Source organism: Cavia porcellus, unplaced genomic scaffold, assembly GCF_034190915.1.
Source record: "Cavia porcellus strain 051 isolate PalLab524CR breed Dunkin Hartley unplaced genomic scaffold, mCavPor4.1 scaffold_32, whole genome shotgun sequence".
In the NCBI taxonomy this organism is placed as follows: Eukaryota; Metazoa; Chordata; class Mammalia; order Rodentia; family Caviidae; genus Cavia; species Cavia porcellus.
The window spans coordinates 29,276,324-29,303,776 of record NW_026947515.1 but is presented as its reverse complement, the minus strand read 5'-3'; the positions used below and the strand labels follow the sequence as shown (position 1 = coordinate 29,303,776).

The 27,453-nt window shown below is 45.7% G+C and overlaps 1 protein-coding gene across 3 annotated transcripts in view; it reads right to left on the bottom strand.

Annotated features, from left to right (window-relative positions):
• The window catches only part of Rptor (regulatory associated protein of MTOR complex 1), a 366,523-nt gene that overhangs the window by 55,352 nt on the left and 283,718 nt on the right, over nt 1-27,453 (bottom strand). For all 3 annotated transcript variants that reach the window (XM_003464795.5, XM_063241865.1, XM_063241866.1), the window contains 7 exons: nt 13,300-13,374; nt 10,530-10,595; nt 9,975-10,166; nt 6,565-6,705; nt 3,160-3,277; nt 2,128-2,268; nt 1,520-1,678 (listed from right to left, as the gene is read on the bottom strand). In XM_003464795.5, coding sequence (XP_003464843.1) covers nt 1,520-1,678; nt 2,128-2,268; nt 3,160-3,277; nt 6,565-6,705; nt 9,975-10,166; nt 10,530-10,595; nt 13,300-13,374 — 892 coding nt within the window. The remainder of the gene's footprint in view (nt 1-1,519; nt 1,679-2,127; nt 2,269-3,159; nt 3,278-6,564; nt 6,706-9,974; nt 10,167-10,529; nt 10,596-13,299; nt 13,375-27,453) is intronic.

The window sequence follows — 27,453 nt, the reverse complement described above, 5'->3', positions numbered from 1 at the left end:
TAGAGACAGAACTGGACCAAATACATGGTAGGTACAGGAAAAATCTGGTGGTAGAGTTCTTAGGAGAAAAACACAGCAGGAAAACAGACAGAGTCAGAAAGCAAGTCTACGCTGGCATGTGGCTGGGAGGTTTCTATGGACAAGCCAAGTGACAGGATTCTGGGGGACCAAAGAGCAGTCAGGTTCCTTGCAGGGGCCAGGAAGGATGGAGGCAGAAGATAGTCCAGGGCTTAGGAGCCTGACAGGGCAGGTGGTAGAGAAGGGGGAGAGGTATTGGAGATCAAATCCCAAGCTTGCTTACAATTTAGATTTATTTATTTATTGTCGTCTTTTCGAGACAGGCAGGGTCTCATTCTGCACTTCAGGCTGGCATTGAGCTCACTCTGTAGCCCAGGTTGGTCTCAAACTCACAAGGATCCTCCTGCCTTAGCCTCTCACATGCTGGGATTATAAGCATGAGCCACCACGCCTAGCCCCAAGTTTGCTTATAAAACCAAGAGAGAAAAAGAGAAAATCAGAACTAGCCTTGGTGCCCCTCAACAGGTGAGCAAATAATTAAATTGTGGCAAAAACTGAAGGTGGCTGAACAAAACTGAGATGACACCCAGGGGTAAATACAAACACCAAAGTGGAATAAAGACACAGGCTGAGGTCACATGTCATACAGTGGCATTAAAGCAAAACTGAAGGCCTCCAAGGGGCCCTGGTGCTAGCCAGCGATCCTGGGATTGAAGGACAGAAGGAGGGAGTGGGATGGGGCTGCCACTTTCTAATTTTCTATGTTGGAAATAGCACACACAGGTGTTTTTTTTTTTTTTTAAACTTTAATCTCTGTCATATTTATATGTCCAAATTATTTCTTAATTTAAAAATTCCAATGAATCCTAAAAACCAGGGGTTAGAATAAGGGGAAAGGAGGCTTCCCGGTTAAGTCCTAAATATTTTGCAGCAATCTGAAGATGAACACAGTCACGTGATGAGGAAACACAGTGAACTCCCATTCCTCCATCTGATGACAGCACCCAAGGGGTCAGACACTTCTGAGCAGTGAGAGTCAAATGCTGGAATGGTGGAGGTGGGGTGTGTGGAGGGAGTGCCAAGGGCCTTCAAAGAAGGGCCTTCTCCCTGGGGAACCTGCTCTGCCTCTGCAACAGGCTATTAATCTCTCAGGTTGATTCTGTAGGGCCTTCTGGGCACTGCAGGGCATGGTCCCTAGCCTCCAGCCACTTGGTGCCAGCAGTGCCCAATTCTGTTCCCACGTGACAGCCAGCATGAGTACTGGGAACCACCAGCCAGAACCACCATTCCACACTCCTGGGGGTTTGGGACACATCCAACAAAGATAGATGGATGTTCTGGCAGCCCTCCTGCAGGACACGTGGCCTGGCTTATGCACCCTTAGACTGGCCTACAAGCCAGTTTCACGGTTAGACATGCTTCTTGCTTCTGTATGTCCTAGTTAATACATTCTTTTCTGTCCAAATAAAATCGATCAGGCCATTCACATGACCCGACTTACCAATAAGGGAGTTGAGTGCAGAGTAGGAGCTCACACGGCGCATTTTGTCGATGGTCTCGAAGGACAGGATGTATTCCTCATTCTCTGGACTGCCCAGGGTGCTGCTAGCGCTGCTGCTAGTGCTGAGGTTCCCGGGAGAGAAGGCCACTGCACCACCCGCTATCGGAAATGACAGGGACAGTGTCTGCATGGTGCCAGAGCCTTCTTCCTATCACACAGTTAAGGGTCAACTGATTGAAAGGTGTCTTCTGAGAAGACACATGTTCTTGTGCACACAGACATACATGCCTACACAGATGCAGAGGTGCATGTGTACACACAGTTACACCACATCCTGATCTCAGCAACTGTACTCCCAGCAGAGCTAAGGGAAGCCAGCTGTGCTTGGGCTTCTTTCTACAAGCCTGGAGTTGCACCTGCACATTCTGGGTTCAGAACTATACCTATGCTACACCTATGTCTATGAGGAAGAGTTGAGACCCAAGAACAGCTGGCCAATCACCAGTTTATAGTAGGGACAGAGGCAGAGTGGCCTTGCTTAGATAAAAGCTTCATAAAGCTACACCTCAAACCCTTCCAACCCAAGCACCCAGTTTCCAGGGTCTTACATTCTTCTGTCAAACTCAGATTTTGCAGAGACTTGTTCAGGCTCCTTGCTGTGGTGACAGCTCGAATGTTTCCATAGGAGCTCACAGAACGAAGTTTGGGGGTGCATGGACTATCTCGCACTGGGGTCAAACTCCCCCCCTCTAAAAAAGAGGAAGAAGGAAAAGAATTAGTGAGAGACTTCAGGGTGGGAGGATGTTGCCTCCCCTGAGGCTGCTGCAAGGGCTACAAGGCCAAGCATGGAAGACAGGAAGGGCATCTCTCTCAGTGAGAACCTGACATGAGCCTGAGATCCCTCGGACAGAGAACCGACAGTCTATAGTCCTATTACTAAGTTACAAGAGATGACACAGGATAGTACAGCAACTGCTCCGTAAGTCTACGTGAGGCGCTCAGTGGTGCAGGGCCACTCCCCTGGCAGCAACAGCACAGCAATGCCTGGTTCCACTGCTAGACACCAGCAGGACCCTCAGCGGCAGCCCTACCCACTTCCATTCCACTAGGGCTTTCTTCCACAAGTTTATTCCTCACCTCCCCCACCCACTGCCTAAAAGCAGGAATGCTTGGTTATCCATCAGAAGCCCTCATTGTGATCTGGAGGGTGGGACAGTGCACAGGTGATGAAATATAAGTGTAAAAGATGACTGGATCTTCCTGTGAAAAGGACAAATGTGAGCAGAGGAGCTTCCTAACATGACTCACTGAAACATGTACGATACTGATTCAATTGCTCATCACAGGAAGATGGCTAATGTTCTTTTCTGTAAACTACTATTGAAGAAAGTTTACTATCCTTCAGGCTTTCCACAAATTTCATTTCCAAAATGGGTAAAGATAAACGAAAAGAGTGAGAGGGTCAGGGTGGCCTCTTTTCCGGTCCTTTGTATTTTTCTAAATGTCCAAGACAATGGGAATGTTGGAGATCATCCAGAGCAAGGTGCCAAGGAACCCACGCTCGGCCTTGGCCTGACCATAACTGCTGACGGTTCTGGCAAAGTCTGGGGAGGGTCTTTGGCTCTCAAGACCTGAGGTACCTGTGGCTGCTGGAGAAGGCAGGGGGTAGTTCTTTTCCTCTTCCATGAACTGTAGGGCTACTGTGCAGAAATTGCTCTCATACTGAACCACCAGATGACTGAGAGCCACTACTAGCTCCTGCCAAAAAAAGAAGGCACAGTTACAGCGGCTGGGAATGGACTGGACAGGAGACCCACAAGCTAAGCCCAGTGTTGAATTGCAAACAGGAAGAGGAAGACTCTGGCCCTGGCATCAGAAACCAGCATAGATGCAGCTTTGGAACAAGCGGTGTTGTCAAGGCTGCTGGCCAGTAGCCTCTGAAGGGCCTCCCAGGAGTGTCCTGCACACCTGCCAGAACCTGCTTATTCACTGCTAAGGAGGAATGACCCAACCTGAGAATTTTTGAGGCATCTCCAGAGTGGGTGAGGTATGAGATTTCATGGCCTCTTGTTTACAATTAGTCCTGCAACCCTGGGCTGGAAAATATATCTCTCAAATTGACCCAACAGTCCAGTGAGCCAGACTAGAAGAGGACATATCTGAGAAATGCAAGCAGGCTCTTTTCATTAAGGGCAAAATGATCATAGCTAAACCATGACCTTAAGAGGAAATGAGAAAAAATCCTAGAACAAAAACATGATCTTTAGGCCTAAATGGTCCAGTCCAAGGAAACGGGCATCACTCTTAGGAGATTTGCATTTCTTTTAGGAGATTCAGTGCTACAACATGAGCTCTTGGATGTCTGAAAAACCTTTAGGGAGATAAAATCTGAATGCAGGTTTATCAGCGAATACTTTGGGGATGGATTATAGCTCAGCAACACAGAGCCCTGTCTGGCAAGAGCGAGGTTGTGTGTTCAATTCCCAGGACCATAAAAAAAGTGAATACTTTTCCCTAATGCTATTCATGTAGCTTTAACTCACCCCTCTTTAAAGACAGATTAGTAGAAATTCAGTATCTAGGACAAGGCTGAGAGAGCTCTGCTGAAGTAGTCAGGTCTCCCAGGGAACCAGACAAAATGGGCTTTGGACAGGCACCCTTGGATCCCTTTGTGGCTCCTCTCCTCTCCTGCCCTGTCCTCCCCTCTCCTCTCCTCTCTTTTCCTCTCCTTGATGTTCTCTCCTATCTCAGCTTCATGAGTCCTTGGCTTCCACCTGTCACATTTTCGATGACTTTATAACTTAACCCCATCCCACCCCTTCTCTCCTCTGGCTCCAGGTTGGCCTTCCAACCTGGAGGCTCAGAGGCTCCATCTGAGCCCCAGACTCATCCTGCCCAGTAATCTGCTGATACCTGTGTTTTCCATTCACACTTACCGGCCACCTCTTGATTGTCCAGGGAAGCATAAATCTTATCACATAGGTTAGACTATGGCATTATACCCACCAGCATCGTGGTTGAGGCTGACTGCTCTGGGGCATCTGCCACGTCTCCACAGCCTCTACCAATACTGCATAGCTAATGCTTGCCTCTAACTTTCCAGTCTATGCTGCAGACTCCCTGGTGATCATCAGGTCCCACCCCACTTGCCTTGTGCAAAGGAGTATGATGTTGCCCAGTGGACCCCTGAATAAAGGAACACCCACAGGATTCCTCCTGGTAAGGGGAGACTGTACCTAAGTCAGGAAAGCTCTGATCTCCCTCACTTGGATATAAAGCAAGAAAACCTAGTGTTGGCCCTAAAAGAAATTAGTGCACACTGAGGTCTCAGCCCATTGGCTGCAAAGGCCATGGAGGGAGAGAAAGCCCATTGTTCCAGAGAAGGATAAGAGTGTAGCTCACTGCCAGAGAGACAGCCTGCTCATTGTGGGAGGCTGTACTACCAAGCTATAAAGGCTGCCTATTAGTAGGTTTTGTGTTCCTAGAAGATGAGGCTACTGTCCACCTCTGCATTCTGAAGCCCAGTATATGCGGAGCTCAAGTGTGAAGCTCAGAATGAGTGAACAAGTACAGACAAGGGTCCTTCCCAGTGGACTACAGACGGCTACCTCTGGGTCAGCAGCAGCTCTAAGGCCTAACTGCTCTCACAGCCAACAGTGTCATGGCCGGAGGCTCTGAGGGCTGGCCACACCGAGCTGCCCAGGGTGGAGTTGTGAGCTATCCTTGAATATGCCAGGACCTGCACTTTTCAAAGGGACAGCAGCAATCACAAGCAGAAAAAGAACAGATGATTTGAAAGTTTAAATTTTTAAAATGTTTTCATTTTATTAAACTGTTCAAGGGTAATGATGAATAGTGCATATAGGGCCATGTGAAGGTGCTTGGATGCACTGGAAGGCTTGCACCTGACATGGGTTCCTGAGGGACCACTCGCTTGATACTGGACACTTAGAGGGGCACTTCAATTACCATCCTATTTTTAAATTGTTTTTGGAAAGAAGACAAAAGCCTGTCCTTACTTAAAAAAGAGTTTTTACTGCCGATAAAAATACCAATCTGCTGCATTTTTCAGTGATGTCCACTTGAGGCAACCTGATATGGGACGAGGAGTCACTGGGCACAAGCTGAAGGGAGCCAGGTCTAGAGATGCAGCTAACCACAGAACTCAAAGACACCAGAGTCCTGGGGCGGGGCCGCTGGGACCTGACTGTCCATTTTAAAAATCTCATTACAAAATCTGGCATAAGGACCTGAGCTGATTTCAGAAGAGGACACAAGATATAATGCATCCTCCCTTTGTGAGCCTGGGGGCAGCGATGTGCTCAGACATGTCCCTCCCAAGTCAGTCTGGTGGCCTGCTCCCCAAAAGGACAACCCTAGAGCCACAACCCTGAGGAAGCCGAGTATAACTGCTCAGAATCACTGACAAGGAAGCTAGTGATACATAAATCTGTGGTTTTCTATGGGCCGTTTTGCTTCCCCACCCCAAAAAACATGCTCTGCTCAGAAGTACCCTCTGGGTTTGCCATGAGACCACCAGAAAATCAGTGTTTCTCCCCAACACACTTTTCTATCTGGGACAGGAGTAGGAAATTCAGTTCATGTGGAATAAGCTTCTTACAGAGGTTGAAACATGGACAATAATCCGTGATACTTCTATGTCCAAATGAGTAAGAGTTTTTAAGTGTACAAAACTGCTTCATGCCATCACTGGCAAAGACAAGTTATAGGATATATTGTATAAACCTGCTGCCATCTGTGGGGGCCACTGCTGTTTAGGGGTATGAGACATTTGTATGTGACCTAGGCAGGAAGGGGGCAGTCATATGAGCCACACAAAGCACAGCCTGCTAACCACCTCCAGGCGAAGCAGGCACATGAGTGTCTGGTGATGAAACACACTGGAGAATCTGTGCCTCACGATCTACATTTGCATGCTGCACACAGAGGGAAAGTGTGCATTTGCTGCTTCCGACAGGACAGTGCTGGCTTGGCCCTGGTGATGCAGGATACCTGCAGCTGGTTCAAGAGCTGGGGCCACATACCTTCCGGACCATAGGGCTCCCGTCATTGATCAGCTGGGCCAGCATCATGGCTACATTGTGGTCAATGGTGGTGGAGTGGTCTGTCCTTTCAGCAGAGTTGCCCACAAATGTGCCAAGTGCAAAGACGGCTGCACAGCGGACCTGCACGACAGAGGACAGACAATCACAGACATGCCCACGGCTGGGGTGTCTATGTCTGCATTTCTAATGAGACTGCCTACGAGTTAATTCAATTCAGTTCAGATAAACGCAGCTCAACTCAATTCTACAAGTACTATTGAATAGCACTCTGAACCCAGAGCTATACTTGTATTGATGGAGCAGATACAGGAGAGGAAGCCTGGGGGAACCAAAGTAGGTGTCATCAAGGCTCCAGTTTATGAGCTGAGAGTCAGGGAGCTGAAGCAGGAACTGCATTTCTTCTGGAATTGATGGGCCAGCCAAGTACTACAGGATTTGTGGCTGAAAGACAGGTGTTCTGAGGAGAAGGCTAGGCTGGTCATGGAAAAGTGGAAAAAGCAAGTGGTGAAGGCATGGGCCTTGGAGACAGAGACAGTCAGAGTGGAGATCTAGAGTGGGCCAAGCCCCTGAGGCCTGAGAGGGAGTGAGCGAGTAACACAAGCCCTAGCCTTGTCAGCCCTCGCCTCCAAGGTTGTGATCCTGGAGTGGGGCTGGGGGAGAAGTTAGTCGGACCTTCTGTTTCCTTATCTCTAACAGGAGCACCACAACCTATCCTGCATGAGGCTGTGGGAAGATGCAAGGAAATAATGTACAAGAATCCCAGAATTTCAATAAATGGTACTAAGACTTTGCCCTGTGGAACAGTTAGTGAGCTCACACACTTGGATGGATTCAGAGTCAGTGATTTAGGATGGGAAGCCTGGAGGCCCTTCACTCCCACACTATGAGCATCTGTCACCTGGGGTCCATGTCATGGACAGCAGGCTTCGGCCCTGAGATTTCCACTCTGCACACAGGAGGTAGCAGGAGTGCCTGGGCCCAGCACTCCAGTCCAGGGTGGCTGCTCCTGAACCTGTGTACCACGTGTTCCTTTTAGTTTACATGTGGACCCCGCAGGGGCTGAGCCTGATGAAGGAGCAGAGCGTGGGAGGGCGAGGAAACCAGGCTATCACTCCTTAAGAAGAAGGCCTCCAGGAAGGGTTTTGCCTTACAGAACTGCCCAGACACTACTGGTGATATATACCTGTTCTCAGTCAGGGGCCAGACCTCAAGCACGCAGGAGAGGAGGGACCAAGCGCTGTGTATTTCCCCAACTTGGGGATAGGCAAGAGCCCAGATCCTCAGCACCATGATGAACAGCATGAATGAGCGTGGCAGCAGGAAAAGCATAAGGGTCTTATGTTCCAGAAAACCCTGTTTGAAGACTCAAAGCTTGGGCATCTCTCCCTAGCCAACCTGCATGTCATCAGAGGCCCTCTGTCCACCTTTCCCTGCATTTTCTTGGAGGTGAGGCCAAGGTTCATGCTGCCCATGAACAAGGTGACCCTCTCCTGGCCCTATCCCTTGAGGCTCCCTGCCTCCCAGAGGAGCCCAAACTCAGCTATTCCTCAAGCCACTGTTAGCAGCCTATGAGGCCTCTGTGTCCCCAGATTCTCTTACTCTAATGTACACTTCTAATGCCATGGCCACTTGTTTCCCTATCAAGAGCACAGGATTGATGTACTGTGCTACTCCAACACTCACGGCTGGCCCAGCCATAGCATTAATACTAACAGGTACTAGAAAAGTTTAATGATCAAAGGGCCCAGGTTTACCCTGGGAGGCTATTTATGTCCACTGTGGTTACTAGTCACCATGTGGCATGGGTGAGGAAGCTGTGAAGACATCATAGCAAGTGCATGCTTAACCACAGGAAAACCTCCATTTTCTTGCTAAACAAGCCTATCTAATCATTTCTTCTCTAACTCCCTGTCTGCAGTATCCAACCTATAAGCCTGGGTCTGCATGAAAACGCCAACCTGATCCCAGTGAGCTCTGCCCAGCCCTATCCTAAGGCAGGTAGACACAACCATTCCTGCCAGCTCTTCTGAGCCTGGCAGATTTCTTAAGCACTTTCCAAATGGTACCTCATTTTTCAGAGCCACGTTTGTTCTTTTCATTTCAAATCCCGGTTTTCACTCTACCCCATGTTTACATGGTTTAGGGAAACTGGTTTCCTATCTGTGTTGAGTCCACATGCAGCTGAGGTGAGGGCAAAGAGGAGACTGGCGTGTGGTATTACGTGCAGCCAGTGTGACAGGGCCAAGCTTCAAGGCCAGCCCAGGTTGTCCTGCTTGGCCTCAGGTTGAGTGCGTTTCCTCTGACCAATCCTCGGTTACCTCAGGGACACTGGCTTTGCCTTCTTGGGCTGTGAGGATACTTGGACCAACTCTGTGCCACTTTGGGTGAACAGGCACCTATGCTGCTTCTCTAGCTGGCCTTAGTCCTGAGGAGACATCTTGTTTATGTCCTAACTCCCTCTAGTTCCTAATCTGCTACTCACATCTTCAGTATAATGTCTTTTTTTGTTTGTTTGTTTTTCTTTTGGTTTTTTTGAGGCAAGGTTTCACAATGCAGTTCAGGCTGGCCGTGAATTCACTCTTTGGCCCAGGCTTTGCAGCCATCTTCCTGTCTGTGTCTCCTGACAGGAAGGCACGGGCCACCACGCAGCTTCTGTATTTTTGGTTGATGCCTTCAGCCCTTTTGAGAACAAGCTATAAAATAATTAATCTATTTCCCTGAGGAAATCTTTTCATGAAGAACTCTCACTTTCAAAGGGCCTGACTATGTCCTGGTCCCCAGAGGGCATGAAGGCAAGTGGCCTGCAGTGTTGCTGGCCCCTGGCAGCTGACTCAGGGAAGCTGGAGGGAATGCAGGTGACAGGGTTCAGCTTCACCTGGGGTAGGGGACCTCATAGAGCCTCTCTGAGCTGCTCTACTGGGAAAGGAGGTGGGTGGAGGGTCCTGGGGGCAGACTGCTCCCCTACCAGCTAGCTGAGGAGCCCACTGAGCTCCTGCGCAGGGTTGGAAGCTGGCACCTCGCCTGCAGGGCAAACACTGCCCAGCATCTGTAACCTCTCAGAAGCAAGGAGGAGGCTGAGGTACTGGCCTGGCCTTGTTCCCCTTCAGTACAGCAAAGATGATGTGCCCCAGGGCCCATGGAAGCTTGCAGCTCTCCACAGATTATGAGCACTGGCACTCCATCTGCATGAGAAGTCATTAAGCACGAGGTCCCCGTGTCCCATTCCTGTGAACTGTGTGCAGCCCTGAACTTTGCAGATGTAAAGTTGTGCTGGATTTGAGTGGGCTCTGTGTGCTGCTCCTGGGATCTTGTCACGAAAGGCATCCCAAGGGGACCTGCAGACCTAACACCCAGACCTGGTTTGGAACCACCCCTTGAGGATGACTCACCTCAGGGATGGGGTCGGAGAGGAGGCTGTAGAGCTTCTCGTGGGCGCTGTCCCTTACCCCGCACCATCGTGCTGAATCGAAGTTCTGCCAAATCCTTCCCAGACAGATGGCCACCCACTGGCGCAGCAGGGGGTGCGGGTCGCTGAGCTGCTCCAGGCAGATGGCAATCAGGTTCCCCTGGAGGCAGGCTTCCTGGACGGGGCAGCGTGATAGACAAGTGGTCTTCCACTCTGGGACCCAGGGCCCAGGAGAAGAGGACTACGTGGGGTTGCAACTACTGTGGTTTCTCAGGAAAGCCTTGCTCAACTGCATTGCAAGATTTGCTCAGTTTTCCTTACTTTAAACCCCACAGACTTAATTCTACCCTGATAGCTCTCCTGTGGTATTGTCAGCTGCTGGTATGCTTGGGTGGCCCCACTTTCTGAGGTGACTGGCTGTCAGACTGCCAAAACAGCAGTCGCCTCTATAAACACAGTGGCTTGGGATGTACCTCTGCCCCCCTGCAATGCCAGGGGGTGAGTGACTTGGGGTGGCTGCGGCTGCTGTGGCACTCACCTGCCCTGTGGTATAGCTGTTGACAATCACAGCGAGAATGAAAGCCGTCATGGTTCTGTGTTCAGCCTGCAAAACAAGAACCAGCCATGGCAGGGATGAATGGTTCCCTGAGCAGAGTGATGTCATCTTTTTGAGTCTTTAGGACAAGGCAGGCACCTAACTAAAGTCACAATAGCCAGCCTTCTTGCTGTTTAATTTCATTCCACAAAAAAAGAGCAGCATTTTTAAGGTGACCACTTTTTCAATGGTTAATGCCACAGCATGGTCCAAGGTCAGCTTGTGTCCTCTATTAGAAGGCCATCAGTAGAGTTCACTGGTATGAATGCTGACCAGCTTGCCCCTCCCCTCTGCTTTTTTGTGAGAGTATTTGTGCTGCTCAGGAAACAGGGGTAGCAAAATGAATGAAAGTAACATTCTAATTTTTTTTCCTTCTCTTTTCTGGGCTCTATTGGATTGATCAAATGTCCTTCTTCTTCTTTGTGCCATACCCATTTGGAAATTAGCCTACTTTTGACTTTTTAACGGTGCTTTACCTTCCTTAGCCTCCCCAGCGCGGCACAGCTGGGTAGGGAAGTTCAGCAGGCAGTCATCTCTTCAGCACTGCAGAGGCCACCCTATGTTCTCAAGCTGGGCTGCGGTGAGACTGTACTACTTGTGCGGTGCTGCCCAGCCCTTGCAGGGAACCTCCCTGTGTGCGCTGGTTGCTTTCATGGTATGAGCCTTTGATAGTCATCATTTTCATTCTGACGTGCCAATGTGGATGTTTTCATTTAACTTCTCGGGGAGTCACTTTGCCTTTAAAATTGAAACACTCATTTCTTTCTTCCAATGTGGAAAGTCCTCAGCCATCACCTGTTTGAATGCTGCTTCTCTGCCTTTCTGAATGATGTGAGTGACAGTGAACTCTTTCACCAGTGTCCCTTACCCTTTCACACCCAGGAGGGACCTTCTCTGACTCTCTTACTACACATTATTTCTGAGGATGAGTAGGAAGCACAAAATACTGTTTTTTTTTTTTTTGTCTTTTTCCTTTTTATTGGTACCGGGGATCAAACTCATGACTGCCTACTTACAAGGCAGGCGCTTATGCCGCTGAGCTAAATCCCCAGCCCCAAAATACTGTTTTCTAATACAGACATCTGACTGTTTCCGGAGAACACAGGGCTTAATGTTCGGCACAGTTAAACTGTCTTACTCAGTTGTTCTAATCGTGCTTATTCATGCTGATCCCTCTTTGCCTGGAGCCCTGTGAGCTCTGCTCTGGGTGCCAATCCCACTCTTTTACTCTGTGTGTTCCCATCCTGGGGGAGCACCCTACTCTGCTACCCTGCCAGGGTCTGTAGGTGTCCCCTAGGAAGGCTTCGAGTGTGGATCCTGTGTGACCCCAGAGACTTTAAGGATCTGCATGTGGTTTTCATGATGATTTCTTGTTGTGGTTCTAACGTGTGGGCAAAGGAAACTCAGAGCTTGCATTGTGAATGGAACAGTTCTGAAGTTTCAGTGTCTCTTCGTGGAATTTTTCTTTTCCACCAGGTAGAAACAAGTAGTCCCTCTGTTTGTCCTCTATTACGAGGGTCAGGGCACGCCTTGCAGGCACCTGGTGTGGCAGAGCTGTCACTCAGGAGCACTGCCTGCACTGGGCCTTGCAGCCTTTGAAGACTGAAGGTCTGCATGGACATTGCCACCCTCGGAGTTGCCAGCGTGGTGCCTCTGCTGCCTACCAGGGCTCTCCATGGATCTGTCAGTCTCTGGCATTCAAGAATTCCCTTTCATTCAAATTTGGCTGTGTCCTCCCAGTTGGAGTAGCTGAAAGGGTTCTTCATGTCAGCTAAGCTCATTGTTTTGCTGTAAACTGCAGCTTAGTGCTCATTATCTCTTGTTTGATTTGTACAGTATTCTTATTTACCCTGGAGAACAGGGAAGTGGTTATCTCCAAACCTCATATAAAGTCTATTAAAACTACCTACAATAGGGTTTAAGAACATCACATAAGCACATAAGTATTATTTATTTTCATACACCAGTAGTGTTTATCCTATTCCTGATTTTTTTATCATTTAGTTTAGAAAGACAACTAGAGGGTACAATTATACACAAAAGTTCTTTCTATAACCCCAGTCACCTAAAGCTATGCTATACTTAAATATTATAGCAATATTAAGTTATATTATTAAATTATTTAGGACATCTATTTTGTCCTCACTATGCTAGGAACTGGAGTTAGAGAATAAAGAAATTAACTATAAAGCATTATAAGAAAGTAGTATATAAGCTTCTTATGGCTTATTTCATCTAATTTTTAAATAATTTGATAAAATAAAAAGTATTTAAAACTTAAACTTTCAAATGATTTATTCTTCCCTTCCTTCTTCCCCCTTTTTCCACTGCAGTGCTGGGTTTGTCACGCCCAGGGCCCTTGGAGGCACTGCAGTTACTGTATCATGGGTGTACGTGCACTCACTCATCCGTCTAGTTCAGTGTGCAGTGAAGGCTGCTAGATGCAAACCAAGCTGGCCCACCCCGGAGCACACGGGTGAAGTAAGCCAGTTACGTGGGGCACGGCATGCAGCAGAGTACGGCCTGGACAAGGGAGCAGCCCCACCTCCACCCCAGTCGGAGTCTACAGCTGGTGTCCTCTGCAGAGACCTCTCCAGTGAGCGAGCAATCAGGAGCCACCTTGCCTCTTGTGAGAGGAATTGCAAAGCAACACTTATGAACAAAGATAGAAGATCTTGGGCCCACCCAAAGAAAAACAAGGTTTGCTCCTTACTGGCATGTACGGGTCTGCCAAGACAGAGAGGAAGTACTTGTGACCGTTGTCCTTCACGAGGTCAGCTTGACACGACTGGAGGGAGAAAGCAGACACAGGAACAGTCATAAGGTTGGACACCTGCAGGGGGCTTTCGAGGCTTCTTGTGAAGTAGGAACAATGAGTAGGTGGGGGCTTCATCCGTCACTGCTCTCGGAAGTTTGGTTTGCATTTGACAAAACAACGGCTGCTGCTCAGACACTTCTGGGCTGAGGACACAGGGCCAGGTCTCCCATATTCTCAGAGGGAAAACGCCCCATAATGGTCTCTGAAACACCTTTTGGCCTCCTGGCTGTGGGCTGGCTGGTATGGGAGCTGCATTGAGCTCACAGCCTCTGCCAAGCCCGACCCCAAGCCCAACCCCAGGCTCAACTACAAGCACCATCCAACACCACCCCTATTTCCAAAGCCTGGGTCCCTACTGAAGCTTTATAGAGGATTTGACCTTAGAAAATAGTTGAAAACAGTTATCTGTGTGAATACGACATTTAGGAGTCTTTAAGTTTTACCTCCCAGGTATCCTCTAGAGGCCAAGTCCCTAACACAAGGAGAGCTCCTGGGTGGGAGGTGTAACATGTCAAGGGAGATCCAGGATTCTACTCTTCCCAGCTCCTCGAATCACCCTGCCCTGGTGAAGACACTTTGTGTGACTGCTGTGCGTCACACAGGTCTGAGGCCATCCACAGAGGACACTGGTTCGTCCTTGAGAGATAGGGTAACCACACCTCACTGCATGGCGACACAGGCTTGCAAAAGCAGAGGAGCCATAGTGGCTGGCCCCACTCTTGAGGGGTGCTCTTGCAAAGAGGAGTTCCCTCCTCACATCAATAAACTGAAAACACAGGTCTTTGCTCGGTTGAAATGGGAATTAGACAAGACGGAGAGGGGACACTGGTTCAGGTTGTAGCCTTCTAACCCCAGCTGCAGAAGCCAATTAAGCCTGCCAACTTTTAAGAAACACACTTCAGCGGTTCCTTGCCTTAGCTGAGGCTGCTGACTAAAAGGCGCAGAGCAGTCTTCCCTATAAAGACTCAGCCCCTAAGGCCAGCAGGGTGGATGCTGAACCGGTAGTGGGAGTGTCTTCTGGGCATAAAGTCACCTTTCTTTGTTTTCAAACTAGAGGTTCCACAAGTCAAATCTAAGCCCACACATTCAAGGGAAACTCCTTAAATCGATCTCACTAAAGAATAAAGTGTCACTAATTCATATCCTACTAATGCTGTATCTAAATCTCTAAAGTCAGAATATTTAAAGTAGTAACTTTATTGTGCCGTTAAACTAGGAGTCTGGCAATTATTAGGCATCTATTAAAAGATCTGTTTTGCTAAATGGTAATGGTACCTCTTCATAATGTGATCTCATTGTTAGTGCTCAGCAGGTATCACTGTAAGATTTTTACCCCCTGCACTCTTCCCAGTTATGAAGGCTCAGGCCAGGGCCTCATTACACTGAACAAAGCAAAACTTCAAAATACAAGGGCCAGAGAGCCACCATCAGGTGACACACTTGGGAAAAACACAGGCTTAGTAGAGAAGAGACCTGGGGATGCCAACAAAGACCAGGTGTTGGCAGCCAAGAATTTGCCAAAGCAGAGGCTCCCTAAGGGCTTTCCTGTGTTATCTGCTGCTTGCCCCAGATCAGGCACAGATGTGACATATTAAGGCCAGAGCAAAAAGAAAAGGATGGCAGAGACAGCAAAGCAGGAAAATGAAATGGCTACCTCTCCCCCACTCACTGGAACCCACTGTAATTCATGTCATCTGTGTGTCAGGATCAGGGACTCAGGACACAGAAAAAGGAGGGGAGGAAGAGAAGCATAGCAAGGAGAAAGAAAGATATGAGCATATGATTTGTGGCTGCAGTAACTACAGATGTGGCTTGCTAACAGCTCCAAGGGAGCAGAACAGAAGGGAGCCCTGACCGAGGCTCAGGCTTCCTTCCGCAGGGGCCAGTCTGTGAGCCAGAGGGAGTCCCCACCTCTGAATGCTCCGGCACAGTGTGTGAAGAGAGACCCTGCCTACAGAAGGTGAAGTCTATGTTATCGGGAAGCAGGAATACAGGATTGGGACACAAACAGGTCATCATGCTAGGCAGACCAGGTTGCAAGGGGATAGGTGAACCACACGGAGAGTCCTGTGGATGCAGGTCCAGGGGCTGACTCCTGGGTGTCTATACCTTGTCATGAGGAAGGACGGCCGCACACAAAAGGTAAGGACGTTTCCAATGAACAGTGCCCCGGGGTAAGCCCCTGGCGGGTGATCAGCATCCTAGCAGGACGCTGCCACACAGCCTGCGTGAAGACAGACGGCGGAGGCAGGGGTGTTTATATATATACCCAGCTCTTTAACACCAGCACTGCCTGGAAATGTAATACTCAAGCAGGGATTCTGCTCATAGGTCACAAGAGTTCACTGTCCCTCACAAATTCAAGCATATCTATTGGAAAGTTGAAGACGCATGCCTCCCCTTGTGCTTTTAACCCTGAGCACAACTCGCTGTGTCAGACAGGACATTAACAGCACAGATGCTTGGATTTCCATTTCTTCTCTCCTCTCTGCCACTGTGTGTGACTAGAATTCTTTCTTACTTATTCCTCTGATGGTTCTTCTTTACAGCCTCAGTCAGGGCTCCCTCCTGTTTATAGAAACATATGAGTACATACACCCAGTTATCCTCTTCTTAAACAAAACACTCACTTGTTTTTCCTTTTACAATTTTTAAACAGTACATAATAATTACACATATTTAAGAGTATAAGGTGATAATCTGATAGGTGTGACCTTGTTTTCTTAGTTGAAAAGTGCATCCCTCCTGGAGAAGGTGCGGTGTCTGCTCGTAAGAGCCTCCCTGCACTCTGCACAGCACCTGTGTGACATTCCTGCAGGCCGGTGTTGATTTATCCCGTCTCTTACAGATGCCTAGACCCTTCTGTTGAACTATATCTTTTATAATTACAAGTGATGCTGCAATGCACAAATTTCTATTCAAATTATTTCCTACATAAGCAGGTAAAGCTGTAGTGTGGATTCCCAGAAGGCAGACTGCTAGATCAGAGATAAAGGCGCTAGTAGTTTTGAAGTATACACTTCTTGGTGCTTTTATAAAGCACAGCATGTTGTAAATGTCTGAACTTTTGCCAGTTTGATAAGAAAAAAATGGTATTTCAAGTGCAGCTTCACTTTATACTTATGAAAAAATGAAGCATTTTAATAGAATTAACCATTTGCTTATTTTTCTATGAACTGTTGTTGGCTTATGTCCTATGGCCATTTCTCTATTGGATTGTTGATTTTGTTTCTTGTTTTCTAGGAGCTCTTTGTATATCACTCTTTTATCATATATATATATTTTTGCAAGTTATAGGACTTGCAAAGGGGGGGAGTGTTTTTGAGACAAGGCTTCACTATGAGGTTCAGGCTGGCCCTGAACTCATGGTGATCCTCCTGCGTTAGCCTCCTGAGTGCTGGGATTACACGCGTGTGCCACCATGTCCATCTTGTAATATAGTTTTAAATATTTTCCCACTTGAATTTTTTATTTGTATGCAGTCAAGTTTATTATTTTTGTAAGACTTTTAGATTACTTGAAGGTTAAGCAGAATTTGCCAGAGCTATTTCTACTGCTTTAATGGTTTTATTCCTTACATTTAATATTGCTAAAGTTAATTCCGGTGTTCAAGATGTGCAGCTTCCCTCTGTTAGCTTGTCATTACTGTGACATAATACCAGAGATAACCAATGTGTAAGGAGGAAAGTTTTATTTTTGACTCATGGTTTCAGTCCACACCCATTGGTCCCATTGCCTCTGGGACAGTGGCGAGGCAGCACATCATGGTAACAACATGTAGTGGAGCAAACTGCTCACTTTATGGTCCCTTCAAGGGCATCCCCGATGCTGTAAGGCCTCATAGGAGGCCCTGCCCCTTCAAGATTTGAACTCCTCTCAATAATGTCATCCTGAGGACCGAGGGGACTTGCACTCTGGGGAGACATTCAAGACTCTAACTATAGCAGCCTCTTACTTACTCTAACATCACAAATTAAAGGCTTGGTCATGTGGCTCCACTGACTTAAGCTACTATCTACAATCTGAGGTGTCCATAGGTCTCTGTGATGCGCTTTTGGTCTATTTGTCTACTGTGATCCAGTGTCACATTCCACACTGTTCTTTATTATTGAGTCTTTTTTTTTATCTTTTTATCTTATTATTGAGTCTTTTTTTTATCTTTTTGTTGGTACCGGGAATCAAACTCATGACCTTGTGCTTGCCAGGCAGGTGCTTATGCCTGTGAACTAAATCCCCGGCCCTTATTATTGAGTCTTCATGGTTAACTTGGTATCTGACAGGACTAGTTCTCCATCCTTATACTTCCTAGTCAGAATTTTCCTGCTTGTTTATTTCTCTACTTCAAGTTGAGAATAGGTTTGTCTAGTTCAAAAAAAAAAAAAAAAGCCTGCTGGTAATTTTATTGGGATTACATTAAATTTATAAATTAACCCAGAGAACACTGACCTATTTATGATGTGGAATCTTTCTGTAAAAGAACAGAGTATGTTTTTACCTGTTCAAGTTGACTTTTGTGTCTCCCAGGAATGTTTTAAGGTTTACTTCATGGTGGCTTTTCTTGTCTCAGATTAAGATTATGCCCACACTTATGACTTCAGTACAAAAGGTGTGCTCTTTTATCTAGTTGTTACTTTTGATTTCTGTGTTGTAGTTTTAAACTTTCTCCTTAGTAAGTTTTCTTAGTATTTAACTGATCCCACTGAGTTTTTTAGGTGTGAAGTCCTATAACTTGCAAACAGTAGACCTACCTTCCTTTGTTTCTTTCTTTCTTTTTTCTAACTGTGTGGTTGATGTCAGCAGGCCTCTGATACTGTTCCTGTTTTGGTGGAAATGCTGCTTTGCCTGACTAAGTATGGGGAAGCAGCTACTGATGCCAGTGTTAATATCTTTCTTGTTTTTGAGAAGACACATGTTAGCATTCTTCTGTTTGCTAATGTGTTACCGTAATAGCTTTCTTAGTTTTGAATCATCTTTGCATTTTTTTTTTTTTTTTTTTTTGTCTTTTTTGAGACAGGGTCTCTCTATGTAGTTCAGGCTGGCCTTGAGCTCACTTTGTAGCCCAGGCTGGTCTCAAACTTGCAACGATCCTCCTGCCTCAGCCTCCTGAGGGCTGGGATTACAGGCGTGAGCCACCATGCCCGGCTATCTTGCATTCTTGAGAGAAACCTCATTCAGTCATAGTGTGTTACCTGTTCAATATTTTGCTATCTTATTTCTAAATGTTTATAACTGTGAATATAATATAGTTTTGCTTTTTTGGTGTAAACTAAAGATTTTAGAAAATTGTGCTAAGATTATATAACATAAATTTACTTATTTTTATTTTAATAGGGTTTCACTATTCAGCTCAGACTGGTCTTAAACTCACAGTGATCTTCCTGCCTCAGTCTTCCAAGTGCTGGGATAAGGGATGTGTACCACCATGCCCACTTGAAATTTACCATTTATTCTTTTTTTTTTTTTTTGGTACTGAGGATTGAACTCACAACCTCATGCTTGCCAGGCAGGTGGTTTGTGCTGCTGAGCTATAACCCTGGCCTGAAATTTAACATTTTCAAGTGAATAGGTGAGTAGTATTTATTTCCATTGTAGATTCTGCCCATTTCACACACAAAAATTTTTAACATATTCCCCCTCCCCTTTTTTTGGTACCAGGGATCGAACTCACTACCTCGTGCTTATTAGGCGAGCGCTTACGCCACTGAGCTAAATCCCCCCAGCACTTTTCCCTCCATTTAAAAAAAAAAGCTCTACAAGTGTTTAAACAACAGCAGAATTAACTGCTCTCTATGGATTATTCCTATATGAAAGGAAACCTAGTGATTTCTTTGGAATAGGGGATAGGTTTTCTTTTTAAAACAACTTCCTGTATTTCTTCTATGGAATTTAGTCTAGTAAAGCCTTTAGTTTCTTCTCCAGTTTTTTTTGTAGTAATGAGGATTGAACCTAAGGACTTGTGTACACTTTGCTCATGTTGTACCTTAGTCTTTTAAATTTTATTTTGAGATACAGTTTCATCAAACCTGTGAACCTTCTGACTCCGCAAGTTTTCTTTATTCAAGTCTTTAATGTATTTACATAGAAATATGCAAAGTAACCTTAGGATTTAGAATATCTTCTTTCCAGCTTTTCCTCTCCTGTCATTTCTGGATTTTCTCCTGTCAAGCCTCTGGGAATAATCCGTCACTTACGCGTGTATTTCCTCCCTTGCTCCTTGCTTGGCTCTAAGCTGAGCGGACAAGGTCTCTGGCACAAATTTCATCTGGAAATTTGCTTCCCAATGGAACTCAGTTATTTCCGTAGTGCAGACCTAATTGTCCTAGCCAGGCCTGACACTGTCCTTGAGGTGTCCTTCACTGCTTGGTGCCAATGGTCAAGGATTTGTGTGTGACATAAGTCAGTGTGACAACAGTTGTCCTCAAGATGTCTCTGAGTTCAGGCATGGGTGGCATACATCTGAAGTCCCAGCAGTTGGGAGGCTGAGGCAGGAGGATTGTCATGAATTCAAGGCCAGACTGACCTATAGTGAGACAGTCTCAAAACCATCCAACCAACCACCAACCAAACATCTCTCTGAATACTCAGTCTTCAGCCTACTCAGTCTTCTTTCCAGCTTCTTGGAGCCTTCATACTCTTTCTTTTTCTCCTGCCTGCTCAAGATATCTGGCAGGCTCTGCCTGTCAGGCTGGCCTAGGCTGTGCACAGGCTCTGGTGGAGCTCATTGGTGTCTCTGTGCTGGAGGTGGCTAGGTGTATTTCTGACTCCTCTGCTAGCCTCTGAATGCTCTGTCAAGTCCCAGGAGAAAGCCGAGCCAATATACATGGCTGCTATGAATGCATCTGTGAACGTTTGCACTGGGGTGAGATATCACAATTGCTAATCTGGTAATTCCACCGAGGTTAGAAGAGTCAATTTATCTTTGTGTGAAAAAAGAAGCACTGTAAGGACACCTAGACTCTACCCAGTGCAGGGCACATCACAGTAAGCCCTGGGAAACTGGAACTTTCTGTACCACACAAGTAACCTGGATGATCTCACATCCCTCATAGCCAAACTGTGGTTGCCCTTTTCATCAAACTCAAGAGTTAAGAGGATGGATCTGGGCATGAGAGGTAAGAGAAAAGTAGCTCACCAAGAGCAGGGAGAAGGTGGGTGTTCATATTTTGGTCAGGAAAAGGAAATGCATTCAAATCACAGCCAGGTGCCCCACATGGGCTTCTTCCATGGAGCCCTGTACCACTGCACTGCAGATGAGAGCCATGTGCCTGGGGGACCCCTCCTCACCCCTGCATGGAGTCAGGCAACTGAGCTGGTGATACAGAGTGGCCTGCCAATCAATCTCACAGCCCTTCAGTGCCCACAGAGAGAAACAGCTTCTGTAGACTCTTGGGGCTCACATCACCTCCCCCAGCACGCACTTCTCTGTCTGCTCACTGTGCAAAGGGTACCTTGTTAACCCTCATTCCAGCACCCACTCCAATATGGCTGAAGTGTAGCCCAGTGGCCTGGCATGAGCAGCTGGGGGCAGGCAGCCCCTCTTAGCTAATCCTTTTACATTTCACTTTGTTCTTGGCAACCCAGATGATTTGATTCAACTGCCTCCATCCTGCTAGACATGCCTAGTTTCTCCATGAGGAGAAAGTTTCTCTATGCGGGCACAGACCACATTCGGCTGAAGCCTGGTCCCTCAACAATGTGCATGTCTGCTTGGGCTTGGTCTTATCCTGGGCAGGTAGTCTTCAGAGGCCTGACCCACTGCTGGGACAGGTGGACTGTGCTTCTGTACAGAGAGGCAGCACTGCTGCTCACTGAGACCAGTTTGCCAGGGATAGCATGAGGGTGTCTTTAAATCTCCCCAGGGACTGAGAGCCACTCTGAAGGGCTCCTAAAAAGCAAGCTCTCTGCATGACACATCCTTGCCAACTGCACATTGGCAAACATTTTTTCTATACTGCTGCTCTATTATTTTCTGTGTATTACAAATTATAGCTTATTTTATACACGGACCATCAAAGCAATTACATTATTTATGTTAAAATAAGGGAGCAGGAAGAATGGGTAACATTCCCCAAGCACTCAGGACTCATTAGGTTTGGGTGGAGGCTTTCACGTTCTTGAGTCCCACCCACCGGCCTGTGATTAGCAAACAGACCAATGTTAGAGAAGGTTAACATTTTTCCTGTGCTGTCTGTTCATGGATAGCTGGAGGATGGCAAAACAGGAAAAGCTGGTTCAGTAAAGAGGCGGGGGCGGGGAAGAGGTGATACCAGAAAAAGTCAGAAGAACAAAAATATAGCAGTCCCATTATGAACTGTATAAAATAAGCTTAATTAAAAATGGAAAAGAAGTGAAGAGAACTATATTCAGAACCTGAAAAAACAATGGACCTGCATAAAATTCAGCCAAAGACATGAAGCAGCTTACAAAACAAACCCCCGACATCCCAGCGATCTCCACCAGGTCACAGTGCGGAGGGGTGGAGACAACAGTAACAGCACAGTAAGGCGCGGAGCATAAAGCCTCAGCCACAGAGAGGCACCCACAGAGAAATGTCCTGGGGACAGTGTGCTAATACAGCACTTTACCTCTGTGGTCCTCCCCAAACCATCACAAGTCTAGATGGAAAATCATCAGGCAAGTCCCGGGAGTGGCGCCATTTGCAAAACCCAACCAATGCGCTTCATATCAAGATCACCAAAAACAGGGGCCCAGGCATAGCGGTGCGAGCCTGGAATGCCAGCTACTTCCAGCAACCTGAGAGGCTGAGGCAGAAGGGTTACAAGTGTAAGCTTCGCCTGGGCAACTCAGTGAGATATCATAATAAAAAGGGCTGAAGACATGGTTTAGCTTAGTGGTAGAATGCCCTGTGGTTTTGATCCCCAGTATCCAAAGCAAACAAACAAACAAACAAAGCAAAAACAAACAGCCAAGGGAAAACTAAGAAACTCCCAGGCCAGTGTAGCCTAGAGGAGCCCAAGGAGACAGGACAACTAAAGATCATGTGAGATCCTGGGCAGAAAGAAGGTACTAACCCAGAGTCATTTGTGATGTAAGATGGCAATAAAGGGAGCTTGGTGTGAGGTACTGTCTCCTCAAGTTTTCTGTAAACCTAAAACTATTCTAAAAAATAAAGTTTATTAAGACAGAAAGCATAGGAAACAAGGAGTTCAGGACATGAGCAGATGAAAACGAGCAAACCTTTTGAATGGAATCTGTATGAGGAGGGAGGAGAAAAGGAATTTGGAGAGGTGGGAAGGGAGCTTCTCTGCAGGGGAAGCCGAGTCAGTCCTGGCTGAGAGGAAAGCTCAGAAGTAGGGCTGCACTCATGGAATAGCTCCTTTTCAGGACCAGGCATGGCCAAGCCTTTCTATACCCTCAAACTGCATGCACTTTCTAAATACTAACTCAGAGTGTGTTTTCAAATTCACTGACATTGTGCCCTTGGTGTTCCCTGGGGGTACTATAAATAAAACTTTATTAAGTGTAACTTGGAATGTCTGCCTGAGTTGCATATTAATTACGCCTAGGAAAAAGTCTCAACTAAGTGAAACCCAGCTTACAGGAATCCTTAATTAACTGCTTCCCCTCCCTTAACCCTGTTAATTAGCAGAGAGACAAATGATAACAACAGACTTCAGGAACTTAGAAATCTACTACCACGGCCAGGCTCTCCACACCTAAGTGGCAGACAATGTAGACCTCTTTATTTCTGCATTACTCATGCACAGGTTATATTCTCTTGACCTCTGATTCAAACATCTGCCCTTCAGAAAAACTAAAAACAAAAAAATTCCATCACATCGGCTTTCTCCCTTTCCTTCCCCTGTACTCTTCGGCACCTTTTAAAGACGTCTATAATACGATGCTTTGCACCAAAATATTCCAAGGCAGAGGACTTTTGCTTCCATAACCACAAAGCTATTATCACTCTCAAGAAATGGAACAGTGATGCAGCACTACTACTGACACTGAGCCCATAAACAGATTCCTCCCATATGTCCACAGCCTCTAGATCTGGTCGAGGCTTCAGTCAGGAATTGTACTCAATTACTATGCACCATTGATTTACATGTTGGTGAGATGGGAAGACAGAACCCAGCCTTTGTAGAACTAAGCAAGTGCTCTGTCACTAACCTACATCCCCAACTCTTTTTTACTATTTTTATTTTGAGACAGGGTTTCACTAAGTCGCCCAGGCTGGCTCTGAACTTGCGATTCTCCTGCCTCAGTCTTAGGATACAGGTGCATGCCACTGCACTCAGCAGAGCAGCATTGATGCTAACTGAGAACAACTGTGCCACAGTTTTTATACACAAACTTTTTGTTTTGGTCTTTCCTGAATTGAAAATTCAGCATAGTTCCTTGTTGACTATTTGGCAATTTGAAATTTTAAACAGATCCACTGACATATAAGTGATACATAAGGTGTCACCCAGACTGAGAATGCACAGCTGGGTGATTGTGCCTTATGTACACATCTGTGAAGCCATTACTACAAGGTAATGAGGAGCTCTTGGAAAGTCCTTTTCCATTCCTTTGGTCATCCTTCGCCCACACTCACCTGCCCACAGGCAGCCACTAATCTGCTTCCTGTGACTCTGGATATATTTGCATTTTCTAGAATTTTATGTAAATGGAACCATACAATACACATCCACTACTAGCTTCTTTAACTCAGCAAAATAATACTGAGATTGGGTTTCATTTTACTTCGCAGAATGGGATCCTCTTGTAGGGACAAGTCACAGTTTGTTAGTCATTCACTTGTCTATGTACATCTGAGCTATTCCTAGCTGCTGGGTAATATAAATAAACCTGAGATTCATGTGAGTGGTCCATGTGCTCCCATTTTTTTGGGTGAGTGACACTCAGCGGTGATGTGACTGGAACATCGTGATGGGTTACCACTTGTAACGCCCAGCTGAACTAAGCCAGCCTGGTGCTGGTATAGAAGGCCCACCTGGGGATTGTTGCCAACAGCATGAAAGTGAACTTAGGGGAAGATGATTTGCTGTCACGCTGGTTATCCGGATGTGAACTCAGTTGTTCCTATCATCGGAGGAGCTCGGGTCCTCACTGTTGCTGAGGATGGCTATGGTTCTCTTCTGGGGAGCGTAGGTCCTTACCTTGAGTGTTGCCTCCTGGCTCCAGTGCATACCCCTCAGCCTGCTGGCACTGAATCTTTTTTTTTTTTTTTTTTTTGTCTTTTTCCTTTTTATCGGTACCGGGGATTGAACTCACGACTGCCTGCTTGCAAGGCAGGTGCTTCTGCCGCTGAGCTAAATCCCCAGCTCCTGCACTGAATCTTAATCCTACTAGAGCAGACTTTCTAACTTCCACCACTGACTTTTGGGTCTCTCAGTGTGGGTCCTTGATACTGAGTTGCAAGAGACATTGTTGTGGGCTCTAGGCCTCTGGTTGAAAGATTGGAGGGCATTGCCATGGGCTTTACGTCTTCAGCTGGAATCATGCTGTGGGGTTCAGGCTCTCAGCTGGATTCTTTGGGTGGACAGATCTGTACTCTTTTGCATTTCACTTTTGGGTGAATATTATAAAATAATCTTATAAATTACATGTCATGCATTAAATCTTTTCCCTTATAAACCCTGACTACAACAAACATCCATAAATATGTATGTCAAATGGAAGTCATTTTCAAAAGTGATTGATTCATTTTGTAGTCTCTTCAGCAACATATGAGAGTTCCTGACCCTCCATAGCCTGGCCACTGCTTGCTATCACCAGTCTCAGCTGTTCTACTAGGTATGCAATGATAACTGATTGTGATTTTGATTTGCATTTTACATACTAAAGATGTTGTATCTTTTTGTTGCTTGTTTGCCAAGCATCCTTCTTCAGTGAAATGTCTGCTCAAAATTTTTTTTTTTTGGTACTGGGGATCAAACTCACGACTGAGCCCTTGCAAGGCAGGCACTTAGGCTGCTGAGCTAAATCCCTGGCCCTGCTGAAACTTTTTGCCTACTTTTCTGTATTTGCATGCATTTGTTTCCAAATCCAGTTTTGGGAGTTCTTATGCATTCATGATACAAGTTTTTAAAACATAAATAATTTGCAAATAATTTTTCAGTCTGTGGTTTGTCTGGTAATTCACATAATGATGTCTTTAGAGAGTAGAGGTTTTTATATTGATAAAGTTCAATTCATTAATTTGTTCTTTATGGACTGTGAGAAATCTTTGCTTAACCCAGTAGTCATAAAGGTTTTCTCTTATGTCTTCTTCTATAGGTCTTATAGTTTTAACTTTTTCATTTAGTCTGATCCACTTTGAGTTAATTTTAATGCAGCTGAAGGCATGTATTATAGTTTGGGTTTTTTTTTTTTTTTTTTTTTTTTTTTTTTTTGCCTTTTTCCTTTTTATTGGTACTGGGGATCGAATTCATGACGGCCTGCTTGCAAGGCAGGTGCTTATGCCGCTGAGCTAAATCCCCAGCCCTTGTATTGTAGTTTTTTGCTTTTGCATATGGCTGTCGGACTGTCCTAGTACAACATGTTGAAAATATTATCTTTTCTCCACTGAATTGACTTGTCTTTAAACCTTTATTGAAAACCTACAGTCAACCTCCTGGACGAGTATATTTTCCTTTACTTGAGCTAGGGATTATTATATTGTCAGGCTAGCCTTGAACAATTGGGCTTAAGCCATTCTCCTGCCTCAGCCTCTCAAGTAAGTGGGCTTACAGAATGGTTACCCTGCCATGGTTTGGGTGGTCTCTTACTCACTTTCTGGCCCCCGTTACCTATTTTAAAGCCTTCTCAGGTCCTAAGCACTAGGGATTCACAGTAAGTGTTGAAGTCCCTCCACTTTGGCTCTTTTTCAAAATTGCATTGGCCATTCTAGTCCTTCGCATTTTCTATAGATTTTAGAATCAGGACTCATGCAGTAGACTATCTGTTCATATTCAGGTCTTGTTTAATTCCTCTTAGCAATGACTTACACTTTCAGTGTACAGATGTTGGGTATTTTTTGTTAAAAGTTATCTTTAAGTTATTTCATATTTTTGATGCCACTGTAAATGTCACATAAATTGATTTTTTTCCTGCAGTATTATGGATTGAACTCAGAGTCTTTACATTAAGCTATGTCCTTTCAATTTTTTAAAACTTTGAGACCAAGTCTCTCCAAATTACCCAGACTGGGCTTGAACTTGCAATTCTCTGCCCTCAGCCTTCTCAGAGTGGTGGAATTACAGGCATGAGTGCCACCACAGCTAGCTATCAATTGATTTTTGTATAATAATCTTATAACTGGCAAACTTACTAATCCTACTTCTTAGAGCTGGTAGCACTTTTAATAGATGTGATGGCATTTTTAAACAGGCAATCACGTTATTTAAAAATAAATGTAGTTATACTTCCTTTCCGACCTGGGCATCTTTTTCCCTTGTCTCACTGTGCCACCTGGAACTCCCAGCATAATACTGAGGGCAGGTGTGGGGGTGGGTTCTCGATGCCAGCATTGGTCTCTCACTATTTGTGTGACATTAGCTGTACGTTTCTTGTAGACATTGTATGTCAGATTACAAAGGTTCTCTCAGTGTGACAAACAATTTGTTGAGAATTTACTTATTTCTTAATTAGAAATGAACCTTAAGATATTGTTAAATGCTTTCTCTGAGTGAACTGAGATGGTCAGGCAGTTTTTCTTTAACGTGGTCCTCACGTTATATTTTACTTGTTAAAACATCTTATAATCCAGAAAGAAATCCCACTAGGTCTGTATTGTTTTTATATATTGTTAAATTTGATTTGAGAAAATTTTGTTTAGAATCTTTGTATTTATGTTCACAAGCAGCATATTGGCCCTTAGTTTTCTTTTCTTATAATGTGTTTGTCTGGTTTTGGTACCAGGGAAATGCTAGCCTCAGAGAATGCTACGGAAAGAGACTTCTTGCTACCCATATGTTTTTCCCTTAATGTTGGGAGAATTTGCCAGGGAAACCATCTGGACTTAAAGAGTTTTCTTTGTAGGATGGTTTTAGGCTATAATTTTAATTTAATAGATATAGTACTATTCACATATTTGTTCAT